This window comes from Schistocerca piceifrons, chromosome 6 (assembly GCF_021461385.2).
Source record: "Schistocerca piceifrons isolate TAMUIC-IGC-003096 chromosome 6, iqSchPice1.1, whole genome shotgun sequence".
In the NCBI taxonomy this organism is placed as follows: domain Eukaryota; kingdom Metazoa; phylum Arthropoda; class Insecta; order Orthoptera; family Acrididae; genus Schistocerca; species Schistocerca piceifrons.
Window position 1 is genome coordinate 204,424,526 of NC_060143.1, and position 17,546 is coordinate 204,442,071.

Here is a 17,546-nt window from a genome sequence, read left to right on the forward strand (position 1 = left end):
TACTGCAGCATTTAAATTCACATAATTTGCTGTCAAATGTACAGTTTGGTTTTAGAAATGGCTTAACAACTGAAAATGCTATAATCTCTTTTCGCTGTGAGGTTTTGGATGGATTAAATAAAAGGTTGCGAACGTTAGGTGTTTTCTTTGATTTAACGAAGGCTTTTGACTGTGTTGACCACAAAATATTACTGCAGAAGTTGGAACATTATGGAGTAAGGGGAGTAGCTTACAATTGGTTCGCCTCCTACTTTAAGAACAGAAAGCAAAAGGTAATCCTCCGCAATATTGAGAGTGGTAATGATGTTCAGTCCCAATGGGGCACTGTTAAATGGGGCGTTCCCCAAGGGTCGGTGCTGGGGCCACTGCTGTTTCTTATTTATGTAAATGATATGCCTTCTAGTATTACAGGTGATTCAAAAATATTTCTGTTTGCTGATGACACCACCTTGGTAGTGAAGGATCTTGTGTGTAATATTGAAACATTATCAAATAATGTAGTTCATGATATAAGTTCGTGGCTTGTGGAAAATAATCTGATGCTAAATCACAGTAAGACTCAGTTTTTACAGTTTCTAACCCACAATTCAACAAGAACTGACATTTTAATCAGACAGAATGGGCATGTTATAAGCGAGATGGAACAGTTCAAGTTCCTAGGCGTACAGATAGATAGTAAGCTGTTGTGGAAAGCCCATGTTCAGGATCTTGTTCAGAAACTAAATGCCGCTTTATTTACCATTAGAACAGTATCTGAAATAAGTGACATTTCAACACGAAAAGTAGTATACTTCGCATATTTTCATACACTTATGTCATATGGTATTATTTTTTGGGGTAATTCTTCTGATTCAAAAAGGGTATTTTTGGCTCAAAAACGGGCTGTTCGAGCTATGTATGGTGTAAGTTCGAAAACCTCTTGTCGACCCCTATTCAATAGTCTGGGAATTTCGACATTGCCCTCACAGTATGTATTTTCTTTAATGTTGTTTGTTGTTAGCAATATTAGCTTATTCCCAAGAGTTAGCAGCTTTCACTCAGTTAATACTAGGCAGAAATCAAATCTGCATGTGGAATGCACTTCCTTGACTCTTGTGCAGAAAGGAGTGCAGTATTCTGCTGCATCCATTTTCAATAAGCTACCACAAGAACTCAAAAATCTTAGCAGTAGCCCAAACACTTTTAAGTCTAAACTGAAGAGTTTCCTCATGGCTCACTCCTTCTATTCTGTCGAGGAGCTCCTGGAAGAGCTAAAAAATTAAGCAAATTCCAGTGTTACATTCTTGATTTTCTTTATTTAAACTAACGACTTGTCGCCTAAATATGTTTCTTATATTTCATTTTATCTGTTTCTACAATCGTATTATAATTTCATGTATTGACTCGTTCCATGACCATGGAGACTTCTCCTAAATGAGGTCCCACGGAACAATAAATAAATAAATAAATAAAAAAATAAATGAAAGTCCTTTCTCAGGATCTGTGGTCTGCAATGTGTTGTCATTGTGAAAAGCAGCTGAACTTACTTTTCTGCCTCTCTGTAGTTGATTTCTGTGATGACATTTGTTGGGAAACTGTAGCTGCATTAACTTGATCCCAATCTAAAGCTGTGAGTGCCCTTGATAGTTGCAGATGCAAGGCTGTAAGAGCGTGTCCATTCGCATCCAGCTGTTGCCTGGTACTGTGTATCCTTTGTCGCAGTAGTGCAAAGCTGGCAAGATGAACTCAATTGCTCTACAGTTCACTATAAAGCACTAGAGTTTGAAGCTCTTCTAAAATGCAGTGGCATTCACAGAGAGCTGCCTAAATCTGCAGTGGACAGCAGTGAGACTTTTGGGGCAAATATAAATATCAAAAGGTCAGGTGGAGGTAATGTATTCATTGCAGTAAACAAAATGCTCGTGTCTTGAAGATATCCTGCGAAATGTTACTCACAAAATTTTAGAATAAGTATTAAATGAGGTAGCCAGGTAAATACTACAGCATCCTATGCATTGCTCACACAATGTCAGTTAAACAAACATTCTTCCTGCACTCCATACATGATTTTAACGGAAAGAAAACTTAATATGTGATGCAATGGGAAGTGTGCTCTGCCATGTACTTCACAGTGGTTTGCAGAGTATGAGAGTATGGTTGTAAATGTAAGTATCATACTTTTTGGTAGATCTATGCATTCAGAAAGAGTAGGCTTTTTTCATGAAAAAGTAGTCTGCATGATAATTAATGTCAGTATATGAACACAGTGCAGGTGTAAGAACATACTGGCCCCAGAAGGGACACAGGTGTTTACTTTTCATGAGTTAGTCCCCCCCCACCTTCCCCTTCTCCACAGATCTGAAAAATCTGACTAATGAAATCCATATTTTTTTAATTAACTTCAACAATTACCTTGTTGCAGTTTTTTATTCTATACAGCATTTCCTCAAGATAGCTTATGGTACAAGTTTCTTTTTATGATCAATCTTTTTCTTCAATCCCAGCCCACTTATTGCATTATATATTGAACAAACAATTTTTTAACATTACTTTCTTTGAAGTATTGGTTGTTTTTTCAGCATTTCACTGAAAAATAAACATTTTAAAAAATCAGTATCATATTGTTAGCGACAGAACTGAACTAGATGGAAGACAGTGACACGAATTATCAATATTTGCTGCCAAAATTGTCATCACTCAGCTTATATTACAATATTACACTGTATACCCCTCTTTCTTTACTGTGTAATGAAACTGCTGACAAAACTATATCCTCTCTTGGCTGAATGTGGTACTGCAGCCAGAAAGCTACACGTATTACAGGAATTTGCCTCTGAAATAAAAATTCTTGATATCCATTTTTATTCCAATTTCAACTCTGCATATTTCACAATTTTATCAACACATCCTTTAGTGATAAGGTTTAAGAAAGGTTCTGTCACTCAATTTAGAAAGCTCATGTTAAGGACATCTGGAATCTAATAGTGAAAGCCTCATTAAGTATTCTCAAATGCTGCCAAAATATTGTCTGCCAGGTTATCAATATACTTCATGAACAGCAAGGGTGCCATCAGACTTCCCTGAGGTATGACTGACATTACTTCTACAGCTGTAAATGACTCTCATCCAATCTAAAATGCTGTGTCCTCCCTAACAAGAAATATTCAATCCACTCACAAATTTCATTCCATGCCCCATATCGCCATATTTATGTTAAGAAGTACTGGTGTCAAATGTTTTCCAGAAATGGAGGAATAGTATGGCTACCTGAGAGGGGAGAAAGGTACAGAAGGGAAAAAAATTAACAGTTGCATTGGAGAGATAGAAGGTGTTGTAGTGCTGGAGTAGGAGCATGGAAAGGGATAGGTAGGTGGAAGACAGGGACTACCAACAGTTGAGGACAGGGGAGTTACGGAAACAAAGAATATGTTGTAGGGAGAAATCCCACCTGCACGGTTCAAAAAAGCTGGTGTTGGTGGGAAGAATCCAGATGACACAGACTGTGAAGCAGTGACTAAACTGAAGAGCATCATGCTGGGCAGCATGCTGACCACCTGGTGATCCAGTTGTCTCTTGGGCACAGTTTGGCAGTGGCTATTCATGTGGAGAGACAGCTTGTTAGTTGTCATGCCCACATAGAATGCAGCACAGTGGTTGCAGCTAAGGTGGTAGGTAACATGGCTACTTTCACAGGTGACTAGGCCTTTGACGTGGCAGGAGGTGCTTGCAGCAGGACTGGAGTAGGTAGTAGTAGGAGGATGTACAGGACAGGTTTTGGGTCTAGATCTATTACAGGGATGTGAGCCAAGAGGCAAGGGGTTGGGATCAGGGCTGGAGTAGGGACAGGCAAGGACATTGTGTAGATTGTGTGGGCAGTGGAATACCACTGTGAGAGGAGTTGGGATGGTATTTCTCATTTCAGGGCTCGATGAGAGATGGTGAAGACCCTAGCAGAGACTGTGATTCCATTGCTCCTGTCTTCGCTAGTATTACGTCACAAGAGCGGTGCTCTTTTGTGGCTGGACAGTGGGATTGTGAGGGGTGGTAAGTGACTAGGGAGACAAGGCACAGTACTGGGAGAATAATTTCAGTCTGTCAAGGCCTCAGTGAGACCCTTTGTATATTTGGAGAGGGACTGTTGCAACTACAGATACTATGACCATTGGCAACTGGGCTGAATGGGAGGGATCACTTGATGTGGAATGTGTGGCAGCTGTCAAAGTGGAGGTATTGTTGCTGGTTGGTAGGTTCGGATGTGGATGGACATACTGATGTAGTCATCCTTGAGGTTTATTTATTTATTTACACGTCTAGTTCCGTAGGACCAAATTGAGGAGAAAATATCCAAGGTCATGGAATATGTCAGTACATGAAAGTACAACACAAAAGTAATAACAGAAAAATAAAATGTTTATGAACCCAAAAAAGTCAAGCCATAAGTTTAAGTAAATGCAATCAACAATATAACAAATAAATCAGCTCAATTTTTCAAAGAGCTCCTCAAAAGAATAGGAGGAGTGACCTATGAGAAAACTCTTCAGTTTCGATTTGAAAGCACTTGCATTACTGCTAAGATTTTTTAATTCTTGTGGTAACTTATTGAAAATGGATGCAGCAGTATAGTGCACACATTTCTGCACAAGAGTTAAGGAAGTGCGATCAAAATGCAGATTCGATTTCTACCGAGTAGTAACTGAATGAAAGCTGCCAATTCTTGGGAATAAGCTGATACTGTTAACAAGAAACAACAGTAAGGAATATATAAACTGAGAGGGTAATGTCAAAATACCCAGACTATTGAACAGTGGTCGACACGAGGTTCGCAAACTTACACCACTTATTGTCAAACTGCCCGTTTCTGGGCCAAAAACATCCTTTTAGAATGGGAAGAGTTATCCCAAAATATAATACCATACAACATAAGTGAATGAAAATAAGCAAAGCTGACTAATTTTTGTGTCAAACGATAACTTACTTCAGATACGATGTTGAAGGTGGCTTGTTGGGCTAGGAGGGCCATGTGAAGCAAATGGGGGTTGAAGATGTCATCAATGAATCTGAATCAGGTGAGGGGTTTGGGATTCTGGATGGTTAGGAGAGATGCGGTAGTTTCAATAGTAGCAAGGCCATGAGCACTGGGGATGTTAAAGCAGAGGGAAGTGGCATCAACAGTGCTGAGCAGGGTGCTGGGTGGAAATGAACAGGGACTCTGGAGAATCCCTTACGGAAATGATTGGTGCCTTTTCTTTAGAAGGGTAGGGTATAGGTAACAGCATGAAGGCATTGGTGCTTAAGGGCAGATATTCTCTCTGTGGGAGCATGGGGTGTCCTGGGTGGTTAGGTCCATGTACTTCAGGAAGCATGTAGAAGGTACGGATGTGGGGAGTTGTCGGGGGGGGGGGGGGGGATGAGGAGAGAGAGACTCAGGAGAGAGATACTGGGATGGCCCTAAGGATCTGATAATAGACTGGAGATACTGTTGGATTTCTGGAATGAGGTCATTGTGGCAGGGCTTGCATGTGGACATATCTGACAATTGGCAGAGCCCCTTTGCCAGATAGTTCCTGTGGTTGAGAACTACAGAGGTGTGGTATACAGTCAGGATCAGTTTTTATTTGGTGGATTGTGGTTCTCTGCACATGAATGGGCACTGCAAGACTGTGGCCAAGAAACAGCTGATCTGCTGCCCAATCTGATGTTTCAATTTAATGACTGTATCACTGCCTGTGCCATCTGGATTCTTTCCACAAACACCAACTTTTCTGAATGGCATAGGTACGAACTCTCCATGCAACATATCTTTATTCCCTTAACTATCAGGCCTCAGCCTTCACTAGTCTCTGTCCTCCGCCTGCTTGTCCCATTTTCTGCTCTCATTACAGTACTACATGTCTTTAGTTCCATCAACACGCCTGCATAGTTCTTTTTCCTTCTTCTTCTTCTTCTTCTTCTTCTTCTTCTTCTTCTCCTCCTCCTCCTCCTCCACTCCACTCTTCCCCCCCAGCAGCATAACCTCCCAATGGTCTACTTAGCAGTCCTATCCTGTTCTCATTACTCTATCCTGCACACTAACACAGGCAGCATTAGTGTCTTTCCCCCACCACCACCACCCTGCCCCCAGCCTGTTCGGTACACCCATTACCCAACCCAACAAAGATTGTTCGCATCAGACACACTTGCAACTGTCTCTTTGTGCCTGGAGATTACAGTGGCTGTGTGTGTAAGAGTTGTGGTTTGCGTAATTTTGATAATCCGATATCTGAAAATTTCTATAATTCTTTTCCACTGTGCCTGTCTGTGACGCAGTGCCCACTCTACATTGTCAGGAGCAATCTATCCTTTCCATATTGTTGTTATGACAATAACAACAGTATGATTAGGGAACTTAAGTAAAGTGAGATCAGATTTTCTCTTAAGTTCTGATTAAATCCGGGGGCAAGTCTTTTGGTTGACAGAAGGATCCAATTGTAAATGCACACCCAATCTTGATACTGAGTTTTGTCAAACCATAATGTTTGCAGTTTCTTTGCATCGTAGTAGATTTGGGTTTCTACACGCAGTTTTGATTTGCATCTCAATGGATTTAGGTTCCTAGTCAACTGTGATGAATACCACCATTTGTATTAGCTTACTGATTTGGTTAATGCTATTTTCCCCAAAAATCTCGCTCCTATCAGTTTCATATTTTAGTCAGCTTTCTGTATATTGTATTATGAGAGTTCCACTGCTTTTTAGGAATGCTTTCAGCTCTGGAACTATGTTGAGTGCTTCAGCAGCTGATCACTGGGATTTTAACAGTGTCATATGTGGATGCGTCCCCATTTTTTCTCTTACACTAGTACTTGGCATATTCTACAGCTACCATTATCTGTTCTGGACAGACAAAAATAAACTTGTGTGCACTCCATAATCGGGTACCCGGGAGAAGCCCCAACTCAATCAGGGGAACACTGCAATTCTTAACCCAATGGTGGAAGTCTAGCAAATCACGGCCTATCTTTTCACACAACCTTCAAAGTATATGTTTCAAGACTTCCACTCGACCTGATGATCCTCCCACTCTTTGTTGCCGTTTCCCTAATGGGCGCCATTATTTGTTGTGTTTGAATTGTCCATACTGTTCTGTGCTTGGTTCTCCCTGACACAGGGTGCAGCATTCTTCCCTAGAAGTTAAACATTTCAGGGGATGACTGTAATGCCCACTACTACCCAGACTTCCGACTTACCCCACTCACAATCAAATCGCCGAATCATGATGCATCCTGTACTTCCTGTGATGGAAACAGTATCCACTGTTCTAGAGATTATTACAAATTGATGAACGCACCAAGGAATTGGGAGGGGGGGGGGGGTAACCTTCCAACAACGCAATTTTTAACTGCTGTCTGGTAAGGAGTCGACTGAGTGTAATAAATGATCACATGTGAGTAAAAATTTTATGTTATTGTACCTCATAACGAACGAAACTTCCACTCCTTGTGCAATCGCACTTCTCTGACTGAACGTAAAGTTATTAACTGTATGTACATACTACATAGGGTTAAAATTGCCACCATTGCAATGTACGATAACGCAGTCTCGACTTAATATTTTCGGATGAAATTTTAGTCAAGCCATTCCTCTGCTCCTCTCAATTCCTAATGCAACTCAAGGAATACAACAACCATTGATCTCCATAGTATTGAGATCTGACTAGAACTTACTAGTTACTATCCAGTTCCAGTCACAGTCGTTCCAGTAGCTCTAGATCGAATGAAGTATCGATTTCTCAATCGGATATTTACGTAAGGTATACTACTTTCGTCAGCAGCTATTCACATTTTGTTAAATTAAGGTTTAACAATGTATGTTTCTATTTAAATTCGTGGAAATTTTTTAGAATGTTGAAAAAAATATTTACAATTATTGTTATTTCATATTATGCGCTTGTTCTCACTACACATGACTGACCTTTCCAGACCCCTTCACCATCTTGGGATTACAGATTCCGAACGGTAGGTAAGAAGCTCTGCCGTGTTAAATAGTGTGGTTGACGTAGTATTTGCTATCTTTCGTACCAGTGAATTAAAACTGCAATTTATGTATAAAAGGTGGGAAATTAGGAAAGAACTGTTTCCCCTATTTTTTTGAAGTTTTCATCATATTCCTTAAAGGAGCAAGGTTAGAGCCGGAAATAGTAGGTGATATGTTTTTAAGGGTGTTTTATGGATGATAAAGAAATGTATGCCTCCTTTACATGTCAAGTAATTTTCTAACTACGTAATAGCAATAATGTATTTCAATAATTACTTCCCGGGTTTTGAGGAGAGTCGTCATAGTTTGGATAGTGAGTAAAGGATGTACGTTAAATAACTTAGAAGACATGAGTGGATATTGCTCGGTATTACAAGCGGATGGTATTTCATAGAACCGTGTTTTATGGAATGTTGTTTGTATGTGTACTTCCAACTGTGACCGGCCCTTGCTGAGTGGCCAGCACCGAATTCTTGTACAGGAGTTGTCACGTTATTTTACGATGTGTACACTTAACTGACAGTTCACGGATGATGATATTGAACGTCTAAAACAAATTAAGTTTATTTGTAACGCCTTTTTTATAAATTCGTATAACAGCGTACTTGTAGATTGTACCTAAAACTCATTTGTTCACAGGTCTTACTGCGATGGCAAGTCGTTTGCTAGCATCTGCCCTTAGGGAAACGCACCTAATACAGAAAGCTGGAGTAGCGTCCTATAGAGCAAAAATTGGGAACCGAGAAATTGTAGGATATGGGTTTAACGGCCAGCCAAGTTATATGGACCGAACCGACTTCCCAATGCCAGCCATAAGATTCAAGGAGACAACACCAGATATTGAGGTAAAGTAACAGTGAGTAAATATTTAATGTCCTGAGAAATTGGGTAGAAATATGACTAGGTTGGACAATTACGCATGAAGATCGATTTTAATGATAATATCATTCAGTTCCAGGCAGGTGTTGTGTCCCAAATTGGCTACTTTTCTCACAAGGTCCTCACAGTCTTGTCTCCATTCTGAATGGTTAATTTAGTTTCATTTATATCACTGTAATTCAAGTACAAAACACTCATGAGAAAATTGAGGGTTGTGGAGTGCAGTGTATATGTAAAAAGTACACACTGTAACTTTGTGCACAGTGTTACATTTTTTTTCATTTTCAAAAATGTGGCGACAGTAAAGTTGTAGTGGTACTAGCAGTTGCCATTTGTATATTTCCAGAACACTCTGTAGGTTACACACGATGCTTGCAGTGGACATCTGATCTGGATGAAAGTAAGCTATCGTATTTAGTTCTGTAAGGCTGATAATATCTGTACATACTTTGTGGTCTTTGATGGAAAATAGAGATATTTTTAAGCATTCTTGATTACTGTGGTCTTAATTCGATTGTGGAATTGTTAGTAGATGGCATTAATCACACAATTAATGCAAATATTGGTCTTGTTAGTCTCCAAAAATTGTTTGAAAATTAATCATCAGGTGGGTTGACTGTGTGGTGGAAATTGGGTTATGAAATCTTGTGAAGTCTACATTAGGTTGGAAGGTGACAATTTGGTTGTGAGGTGGCGAAGCCAATGAATGTGAAAGCAAAAAATTTGCTTGTGGTAACAAATTGAAAAGTAGCAAAGCCTAATGTTTATGTCCAAGCCATACTGAACAATGCAAGGGGGTTTCAACATCTAATTTTACTGGAAATTATTTTGTGCATTCTGCAGTTTATAATACATCTTTCATCAAGTTGTTCATGACATATTTTACTCTGAATTGACAGTTTTCAACTCATCCATTTGATGATGTAAACTCCAAAATACACATTCAAAACAATGAAAAATTGGTTACTCTTAGATGTTTTTGTTTTTGATGGAAAGATTGTTTTTAAAATTCATTTTTAATTTTCAAAGTATGTTTTGTTTCCCGTGCTTTGTAGAAGATGTGATGTCTTAACTGAGTGAAAATATTTTGAAGTCTTTGTGTCCTCGAGTAGATGACAGCAAGAGTGAGTCTCCTTAGATCTTGAGTTTGTCATTGAGTCATGGGTTTGATGTAAGTAGTCTCGTTATTGTAAAGTTTGGCAAAACTACAGACTATAGGTAGTGCTGATCAGTGTGCTTTTTCTTTATTAAATGTACAATGACTTTGTGTTTTGTGTAGTAGGTGGGAGGCTAGTTGTGCCGGTATTAACCAAAGAGGTGAAAGTGAAATGCTGTGTCTTTTTTATTACAGATTTGGAAAGTTTTTAGGATTTGTTTTCCCCTGCTGTCTTCCATTTATTGGAATATATTGAGACCAAAGTTGTGCCCAGGTTGTGACATGAAGTTAGTTCAAATTGTTAGCAATACAGCAACTGCATATTTTATAGTTTTTTAGTAAGTAAATGCCACTTCTACTTTGTCAATTCCCTCTGTCTCCTCAAAGCTGTCATCCTCTGCAACACATTGCACATCTTTATGATATGTTAATGTCAGTTTGAGAGATTAACTACAATTTATTACTACAGAACAAGTCATCAGCAGCAACTTACTTTTGCTTGCTTACAACCAGCTGTGGAAACATTCACTTGCGGCATTCTGGTGGAAGATAAAGCTTTCAGATATATATCTAAGATCAACTAGTAATTTCACCAATCACTTCTGTGTAAAAGTTATATGTTCACAGTTACGGACATGGTCACCTTTATTGGCTTAGCTAGCTTCTAACATAACTTGTCATTTTTGAGCCTAAAGTAGACCTGTGGTTTTAAGATAGACCACTGTCACCATATCCATGTATATTTTTAAAGTAGTTCATTGTGACAGTTGTTAATTTTACCAATTCACATACAAACTATCACATACTAACCTAAAGTAGGAACTGTGATGTGCCCCAAAGTAGTTTGTCACCGTAGCCTCTGTTTAATGCTGATAGTTCAATATATCTGAATGAATTGATATCATAAGAGAGAGAAAGTTAATGGGGAAACAGATTTGCTGCTAAATGCTTTAGTAGCAATGTCAGGAAAGAATATGACCAGAATACTGGTAGCTGCACTCACATTATTAATTGAAAAGAGATGAATAAAACATAACTGTTTTTTAACAGTGATCAAAACTAAAAAACTATACAGATAATAGGTTTGCTATTTAGGGAAGATTAGGTCCACTCCGGTTGACTATAGCTAAATGTGTTCCAGGATGTCTTAATAATCAAATCCTTGAACATAAACTGTAGGATGTAGTTATTTAAGTTATGTATTGGACCCCCCTCCCTCACTGAGCGAGATGGTGCAGTGGTTAGCACACTGGACTTGCATTCGGGTGGACAGCTGTTCAAACCCACACCCGGCCATACTGATTTAGGTTTTCCATCATTTCCCTAAATTTCTTCAGGCACAGCAGATTTCATTCCGTAATCCGATAGGACCGATGAACTCGCTGTTATCTATAGTGGAGCCCTATGTCTATGTTAGGTTGGAATGTGACATACAACAGATGGATGTCAAACAATTTTGAATGCAAAATATTGGGAAAACTGGCAAAGGCAGACCAGGAAACAATCATTCAGGAACCTTGAAGAATGATGAGCCAAGTAAGATACCAAACAATGTAGCTGCACATAAATTCTTAGTTTTTAGAATGTAGTGGCGACAAGTGTTCCAACAGTTTATTTTGTGCTAGTACAGACACAAGTCATGTATCCTATAGTGTCCACACATTGCATCAGTGCTGTTGCAATCAGACATCATTGCACAATTCGGGTGTTCTGCTAGGAAAACTGGTAATATATATCTCTAGAGAAGATAAGTTTATGTGTAATATAAAATTTATGTGAAGATTATGGCTGTCAGTATCATTTAACTATCTTGAAATCTACTATTGTTAAGTTTGAGTGGGGAACTTTACATGGGAGAACAAAGCATTTCTATGGTTGTTGCAGTAAATGCATATTACAAGAGGGAAGGGGGTGCATTCTACATGACTAAGTTTAGTTGCATTTTATTACATTTCTCAAGCAGTTAAATATTTTCACATCAGTACTAATACACATACAAAGATAATTGTTGGCTTATTGACTTACATGCTGTTGTGAATTTACTGAAGTTGTAAAAATTTGGACTTTTGTAGGCTCCACATAAATAAAGTAAGTTGTCACTGTAGTGCACTTCTGATGTCAAAGATTTTTTCAGCTCATTCAATCTTCTTCAGTGAATTGAACTTCAAACTTATTGCTTGAATGGTTGTTCAGTCATCTACTCTCATATCTTTAAGAAAATTCTGGAATAAGCATGTAGCTGCTTGGTGAACTTCTGTTTTAGATATAGTACTGTATTATTTGATTGGTGTCACAGTAAAAAAAAAAAAAAAAAAAAAAAATACTTGTATGTGTTTTCTGTAGACAGACTGATTAAATTTTGGCAGGGGTTGTCAACTTATATATGGCTCAGACCAAAGATGGCAAACTATGTACCTTTAGACACGTAGTCTATTTTAATCAAAACAGGAATGTGTGAAGTGCATGCCTTCACTGTGGTGTGAAAAGTGTCAAGTGCATGGACAGATGAAGGCACTGTCTGGTGAATGTAATGTGGTACAAGTAACGGATCTAACTACAGTTGCAGTAGTTATGCTGAGATTGCACAGTATAGACTAAAATGGACAGCTGTTGCGTACCAGTCTCTGGAGTGAAGGCACAACCCCCACAACTGTAATGAGAAACAAAAATGATAAAATATGGGGTGTTGTGAATGTAACTATATTTAAATCAAACTAATGGCCATTAAAATAATTCATGGCTAGTATTACTTGCTGAATAAATCAGTTGCAACATTGATGACATCCCCAGTCCAACAAATCGGCGATGGTGTGTCTGCTTTGTGTACTCTGCTGTATTGGGTACCCCTCTTTGTAGAGAACAGTGTTCTCTCGTTAAACCACAGGTTCTATGAGATTAGTTATAATCATATTAGTTTTTGTTCCTTTTACATTTAGTAGCTTCTGTTGAGGTATTGAAAAAACAGCATTTTACCATGAACCCAAGTACCATTAAGTGTTGATACTATCCATTTTTCCCCTTCAGTTTAGATCTTAACACCTAAAAACTTTGAAAAAACATAGCTCCATCATTAATGACAGAACTACTAAAACAAGTAGACATAAAAAGAAGAGAACTTTTTGCAGTGATTAATAAGCTTGTTGATGAGAAGAATATATAAGGTTTCAAAATCTGGCAAAATGGGACACTGTTAATGATGGAAAATTGGGTGCTGAGTAGTTGAAAAGTATTTGTTATAAAGAAAAACCAATTACAAAAGACAAACATGTTGGTTAAGATGATACCTTTTAAAAAAACTGCTGTAAGCAAAGTTGTTTGTTTGCAATTTTGTGATGAGTATCTGTAGTGAATACAGAATATAACTAAAGTGAAATTGTTAGTAAAAAGTGATTTGACAGTAAAAAGCCATACTTTGAAACTGGCACTATATTATGCTTCACACAAAAAAAGCAGCTAGAATTTTCTTGATCAAGCCTGTTCACCATCCACCAACACTCATTGAGATTGTCTTCATCTAGGTGCCTTGCAATGACTAATAGGTTAAAAAGTGATAAGTGGTCTACAGACTGTGCCATAGCCATACTTCAAGAGACAATAGAACTTCATTAATCATTATCTGCAATGACATTTCGAAAGGGGAAGGTCGGTCTCTCTCTCTCTCTCTCTCTCTCTCTCTCTCTCTCTCTCTCTCTCTCTCTCGTCAGGTAGACCGTTCGCTGGGTGCAAGTCTTTTGATTTGACGCCACTTCGGTGACTTGCATGTCAATGGAGATGAAATGGTGGTGATTAGGACAACACAAAAGCCAGTCCGTGAGCGAAGAAAATCTTCGACCCAGCCAGGAATCGAACCTGGGCCCTTAGGATTGATGATGTTCTCTACTCAGCTACCGGGGGCGGACTGCCTTCAGGTGTTGACATGCTGTAGCTGATGTTAGGGTGGAATGTTTTTGAGGAGGAGAGTATAATTATTTCAAGATACTCGAAGGCCTGGTGGAAGTCTTTCAGTTGGTTGCCACTTTGGTGACTTCATGTACCTATCACCATAATCCTGTCAGATGAAAAGGGACCTACTGTTTATCAAGGAAGCCAAACCACACAGCGTTCCTTGCAAATCTTCACACCACTGAGTGGTGATGGGTAGACAAAAACCCTCGGGCCGACTAGGATTCGATTTTTGAGGCACATGCTTTACCACTAGATGCCCAGGCCAAAGTATGAAGCAGAGTGGGAAGGGAGAAAACTTGCTTGCAAGGGACAGGACACCTGTTACCAGTTGTTTTGAGCAGTTCATGAGTGTCCTAAGTTACTAAGAGTTCTGTAGCAATGGCATCACAACCACCGAAATGCTCTAGCAGGGTGTACATCTACATTTATACTCCGCAAGCCACCCAACAGTGTGTGGTGGAGGGCACTTTATGTGCCACTGTCATTGCCTCCCTTTCCTGTTCCAGTCGCGTATGGTTTGCGGGAAGAACGACTGCCGGAAAGCCTCCGTGCGCACTCGAATGTCTAATTTTACATTCATGATCTCCTCGGGAGGTATAAGTAGGGGGAAGCTATATATTCGATACCTCGTCCAGAAATGCACCCTCTCGAAGCCTGGGCAGCAAGTTACACCGCAATGCGGAGCGCCTCTCTTGCAGAGTCTGCCACTTGAGTTTGCTAAACATCTCCATAACGCTATCATGCTTACCAATCTCCTCAGATGATTTTCTAAGGACTCTCCCAATGAATCTCAACCTGGCACCCGCCTTACCAACAATTAATTTTATATGATCACTCCACTTTAAATTGTTCAGTATGTATACTCCCAGATATTTTATAGAAGTAACTGCTACCAGTGTTTGTTCCGCTATCATATAATCATACAACAAAGGATCCTTCTTCTTTCTTTGCATTCGCAATACATTACATTTGTCTATGTTAAGGGTCAGTTGCCACTACCTGCACCAAGTGCTTATCCATTGCAGATCTTCCTGCATTTCGCTGCAATTTTCTAATGCTGCAACTTCTCTGTATACTACAGCATCATCCGCGAAAAGCCGCATGAAACTTCAGACACTATCTACTAGGTCATTTATATATGGTGTGAAAAGCAATGGTCCCATAACACTCCCCTGTGGCACGCCAGAGGTTACTTTGTCTGTAGACGTCTCTCCATTGAGAACAACACGCTGTGTTCTGTTTGCTAAAAACTCTTCAATCCAGCCACACAGCTGGTCTGATATTCCGTAGGCTCTTACTTTGTTTATCAGGCAACAGTGCAGAACTGTATCGAACGCCTCCCGGAAGTCAAGGAAAATGGCATCTAACTGGGAGTCTGTATCTAATATTTTCTGGGTCTCATGAACAAGTAAAGCAAGTTGGGTCTCACACGATCGCTGATTTTGGAATCCATGTTGATTCCTGCAGAGTAGGTTCTGGGTTTCCAGAAATGATATGATACGCGAGCGAAAAACATGTTCTAAAATTCTACAACAGATCGATGTCAGAGATATAGACCTATAGTTTTGTGCATCTGCTCGATGACCCTTCTTGAAAACTGGAACTATCTGTGCTCTTTTCCAATCATTTGGAACCTTCCGTTCCTCTAGAGACTTGCGGTACACGGCTGTTAGAAGGGGGGCAAGTTCTTCCAAGTACTCTGTGTGGAATCGAATTGGTACCCCATCAGGTCCAGTGTGTTGGTATGCTGTGATTATTTAATTACATTGGAACATGTATGAATATTTTCAGTTAATATATTTGGTATGACCTTTTGAAAGTAGGAACTTGATTGAATTAACTAGATAGTATTAGCCAAAATTGCTAAAAGTATTTCTGTAATCCTGTGTGCTGTGTTTTAGGCTCTGCGACAGAAGGAAAAGGGTGACTGGAGGAAATTAAGTATTGAAGAGAAAAAAGCTCTCTACAGGGCAAGCTTTTGTCAAACATTTGCAGAAATGCAAGCACCTACAGGAGAGTGGAAATCTATTATTGGATTTACTCTCATTGGGGTCTCCCTTTCATTGTGGATTTACATGGCAATGAAACTATGGGGTAATTGTTGTTTTGCATTATGCTGACTTTCATGGTTTTATTGATTTTTTCGTTGTTGTTAATTTGTTGTTCATTTCTTCCAGTGTACAAGCCTCTGCCATCAACATTTACTGAGGAGCGCCGGGAAGCCCAGCTCAGGAGAATGATTAACTTGCAAGTGAATCCTGTTGAAGGTCTGGCTTCCAAGTGGGATTATGAAAAGAATGACTGGAAGAAATGAACATTTTGATTGTTATTAGCTTCTGTCATGTAGTGTAAAGATATGGACGGATTCCCTTGAAATTCAATGTATAGTAAGCCAGAGTGGAGAATTATAACAAATGTTCCACACGGGTGATGTTTTATTTGTGTACACAAATATTACTTTAAAGATGCAAATTAATACAGTATGTCTGCTGGACAAATGTTGAATATTTTGTGTCTGCTGAGATTGATTGTTGCATGATTTGAATTAGTATAAAAATCAGCTGTTCCTATAAAAAAATAGGCAATAAAATTGTTTTAATCACTGGATTTAATTTTTGCAGAAAGCTTAAGAATTTTGACTATATGATATGGAAATTGTGCAGTAAGAATTATCGGTGCAGATTTACTGTGTCAGTTGTAACTTCAAAGCGTCATCAGTTATTGCTCTACTAATATCTAATTTCATGTGAAGTTTATTAATCTCCATATTGGTGCATGGCTGGTTATGTCTGAGTAATATTCTGAGACAATTGTTATTTGTGGGGTGTGGGCTGTGAATTGTGCTCTTTTGTTGTTCACATTATTCTAGTCACTAATGTATGTTGTATTACAAACTTCAGGAAAAATATTATGTGAATTCTGGAATCTAGTGTCATTGCAAAATGATGATCAGTACTTCCCCATCAATTTGCATGATAATGGGTATGTCATTGCTGCTCCAAAAAACTCACTAGTGTGGATGCCTTATTAATCATAAACAATGTGTAGAAAATTAAGAAACAAATGTTGCACTGTATTTATTAAAATCAGCCTCTTCAGTGTTGTCTGTTCTCTAGTTAAATATACACATTGCAACATTCAAAGCTTATTGCAGGTACTGAAACCAATTAAAAAGAAAGGTAGCATTCTTATGTGATGAAGTCCTATGTGTATACTGTGACCTCTGCAGACTGGATGTTAAACATCAACAGCAATGTGCAGGAAACTAGTATGGAAAGGTTTACTGCTGAGAAAAGTTATATAATAACTTTACAATTAGTAACTGTGGTATATTTTTTGACATTGACTCACTGTTTGACAATATTCCTTTATTAGTTCTGCATTGGTGTCAAAACTATTAAATTCTTTTTTAGTGCTGTGATTTATCTGATACACTGGCAGCTGATTTAAATGCAGTATTACAAACTAGTTTACATAGCTGTGGAACTGCAGTTTTCCATTGTCAGTACTGCATTTGTAAAAACCTGATTTTCTCACAGATGTTAACCAGGTTTAATCATTCACTTAAAATTTA

The 17,546-nt window shown here is 38.8% G+C and overlaps 1 protein-coding gene and 1 long non-coding RNA gene across 5 annotated transcripts in view; one reads left to right on the forward strand and one right to left on the reverse strand.

The window, feature by feature from the left end:
• The window catches only part of LOC124803087, a 49,924-nt gene extending 42,171 nt beyond the window's left edge, over nt 1-7,753 (reverse strand). The window contains exon 1 of the long non-coding RNA XR_007017198.1: nt 7,683-7,753. This is a non-coding gene — a long non-coding RNA (uncharacterized LOC124803087). The remainder of the gene's footprint in view (nt 1-7,682) is intronic.
• A 67-nt stretch (nt 7,754-7,820) lies between these two features.
• LOC124803086 lies at nt 7,821-16,897 on the forward strand. 4 transcript variants are annotated; one of them, XM_047264219.1, is made up of 4 exons: nt 7,821-7,973; nt 8,632-8,837; nt 15,874-16,066; nt 16,150-16,897. In XM_047264219.1, the coding sequence occupies exons 2-4, from the start codon at nt 8,643-8,645 to the stop codon at nt 16,284-16,286; spliced, it is 525 nt and encodes a 174-aa protein (XP_047120175.1). In that variant the 5' UTR covers nt 7,821-7,973; nt 8,632-8,642; the 3' UTR covers nt 16,287-16,897. The 4 variants fall into 4 exon arrangements, with proteins under 4 accessions (XP_047120175.1, XP_047120176.1, XP_047120177.1 ...); XM_047264220.1 differs by having other exon boundaries at nt 7,921-7,977; XM_047264221.1 differs by having other exon boundaries at nt 7,968-8,069.
• Nucleotides 16,898-17,546: the final 649 nt, after the last annotated feature.

Bases quoted from the DNA above. Each gene is read 5' to 3' on its own strand.
- LOC124803086 (XM_047264219.1), top strand. From the start codon at position 8,643: ATGGCAAGTCGTTTGCTAGCATCTGCCCTTAGGGAAACGCACCTAATA. The intron at 8,838-15,873 runs GTAAAGTAACAG...GCTGTGTTTTAG, and splicing joins AGACAACACCAGATATTGAG to GCTCTGCGACAGAAGGAAAA. The intron at 16,067-16,149 runs GTAATTGTTGTT...CATTTCTTCCAG, and splicing joins CATGGCAATGAAACTATGGG to TGTACAAGCCTCTGCCATCA.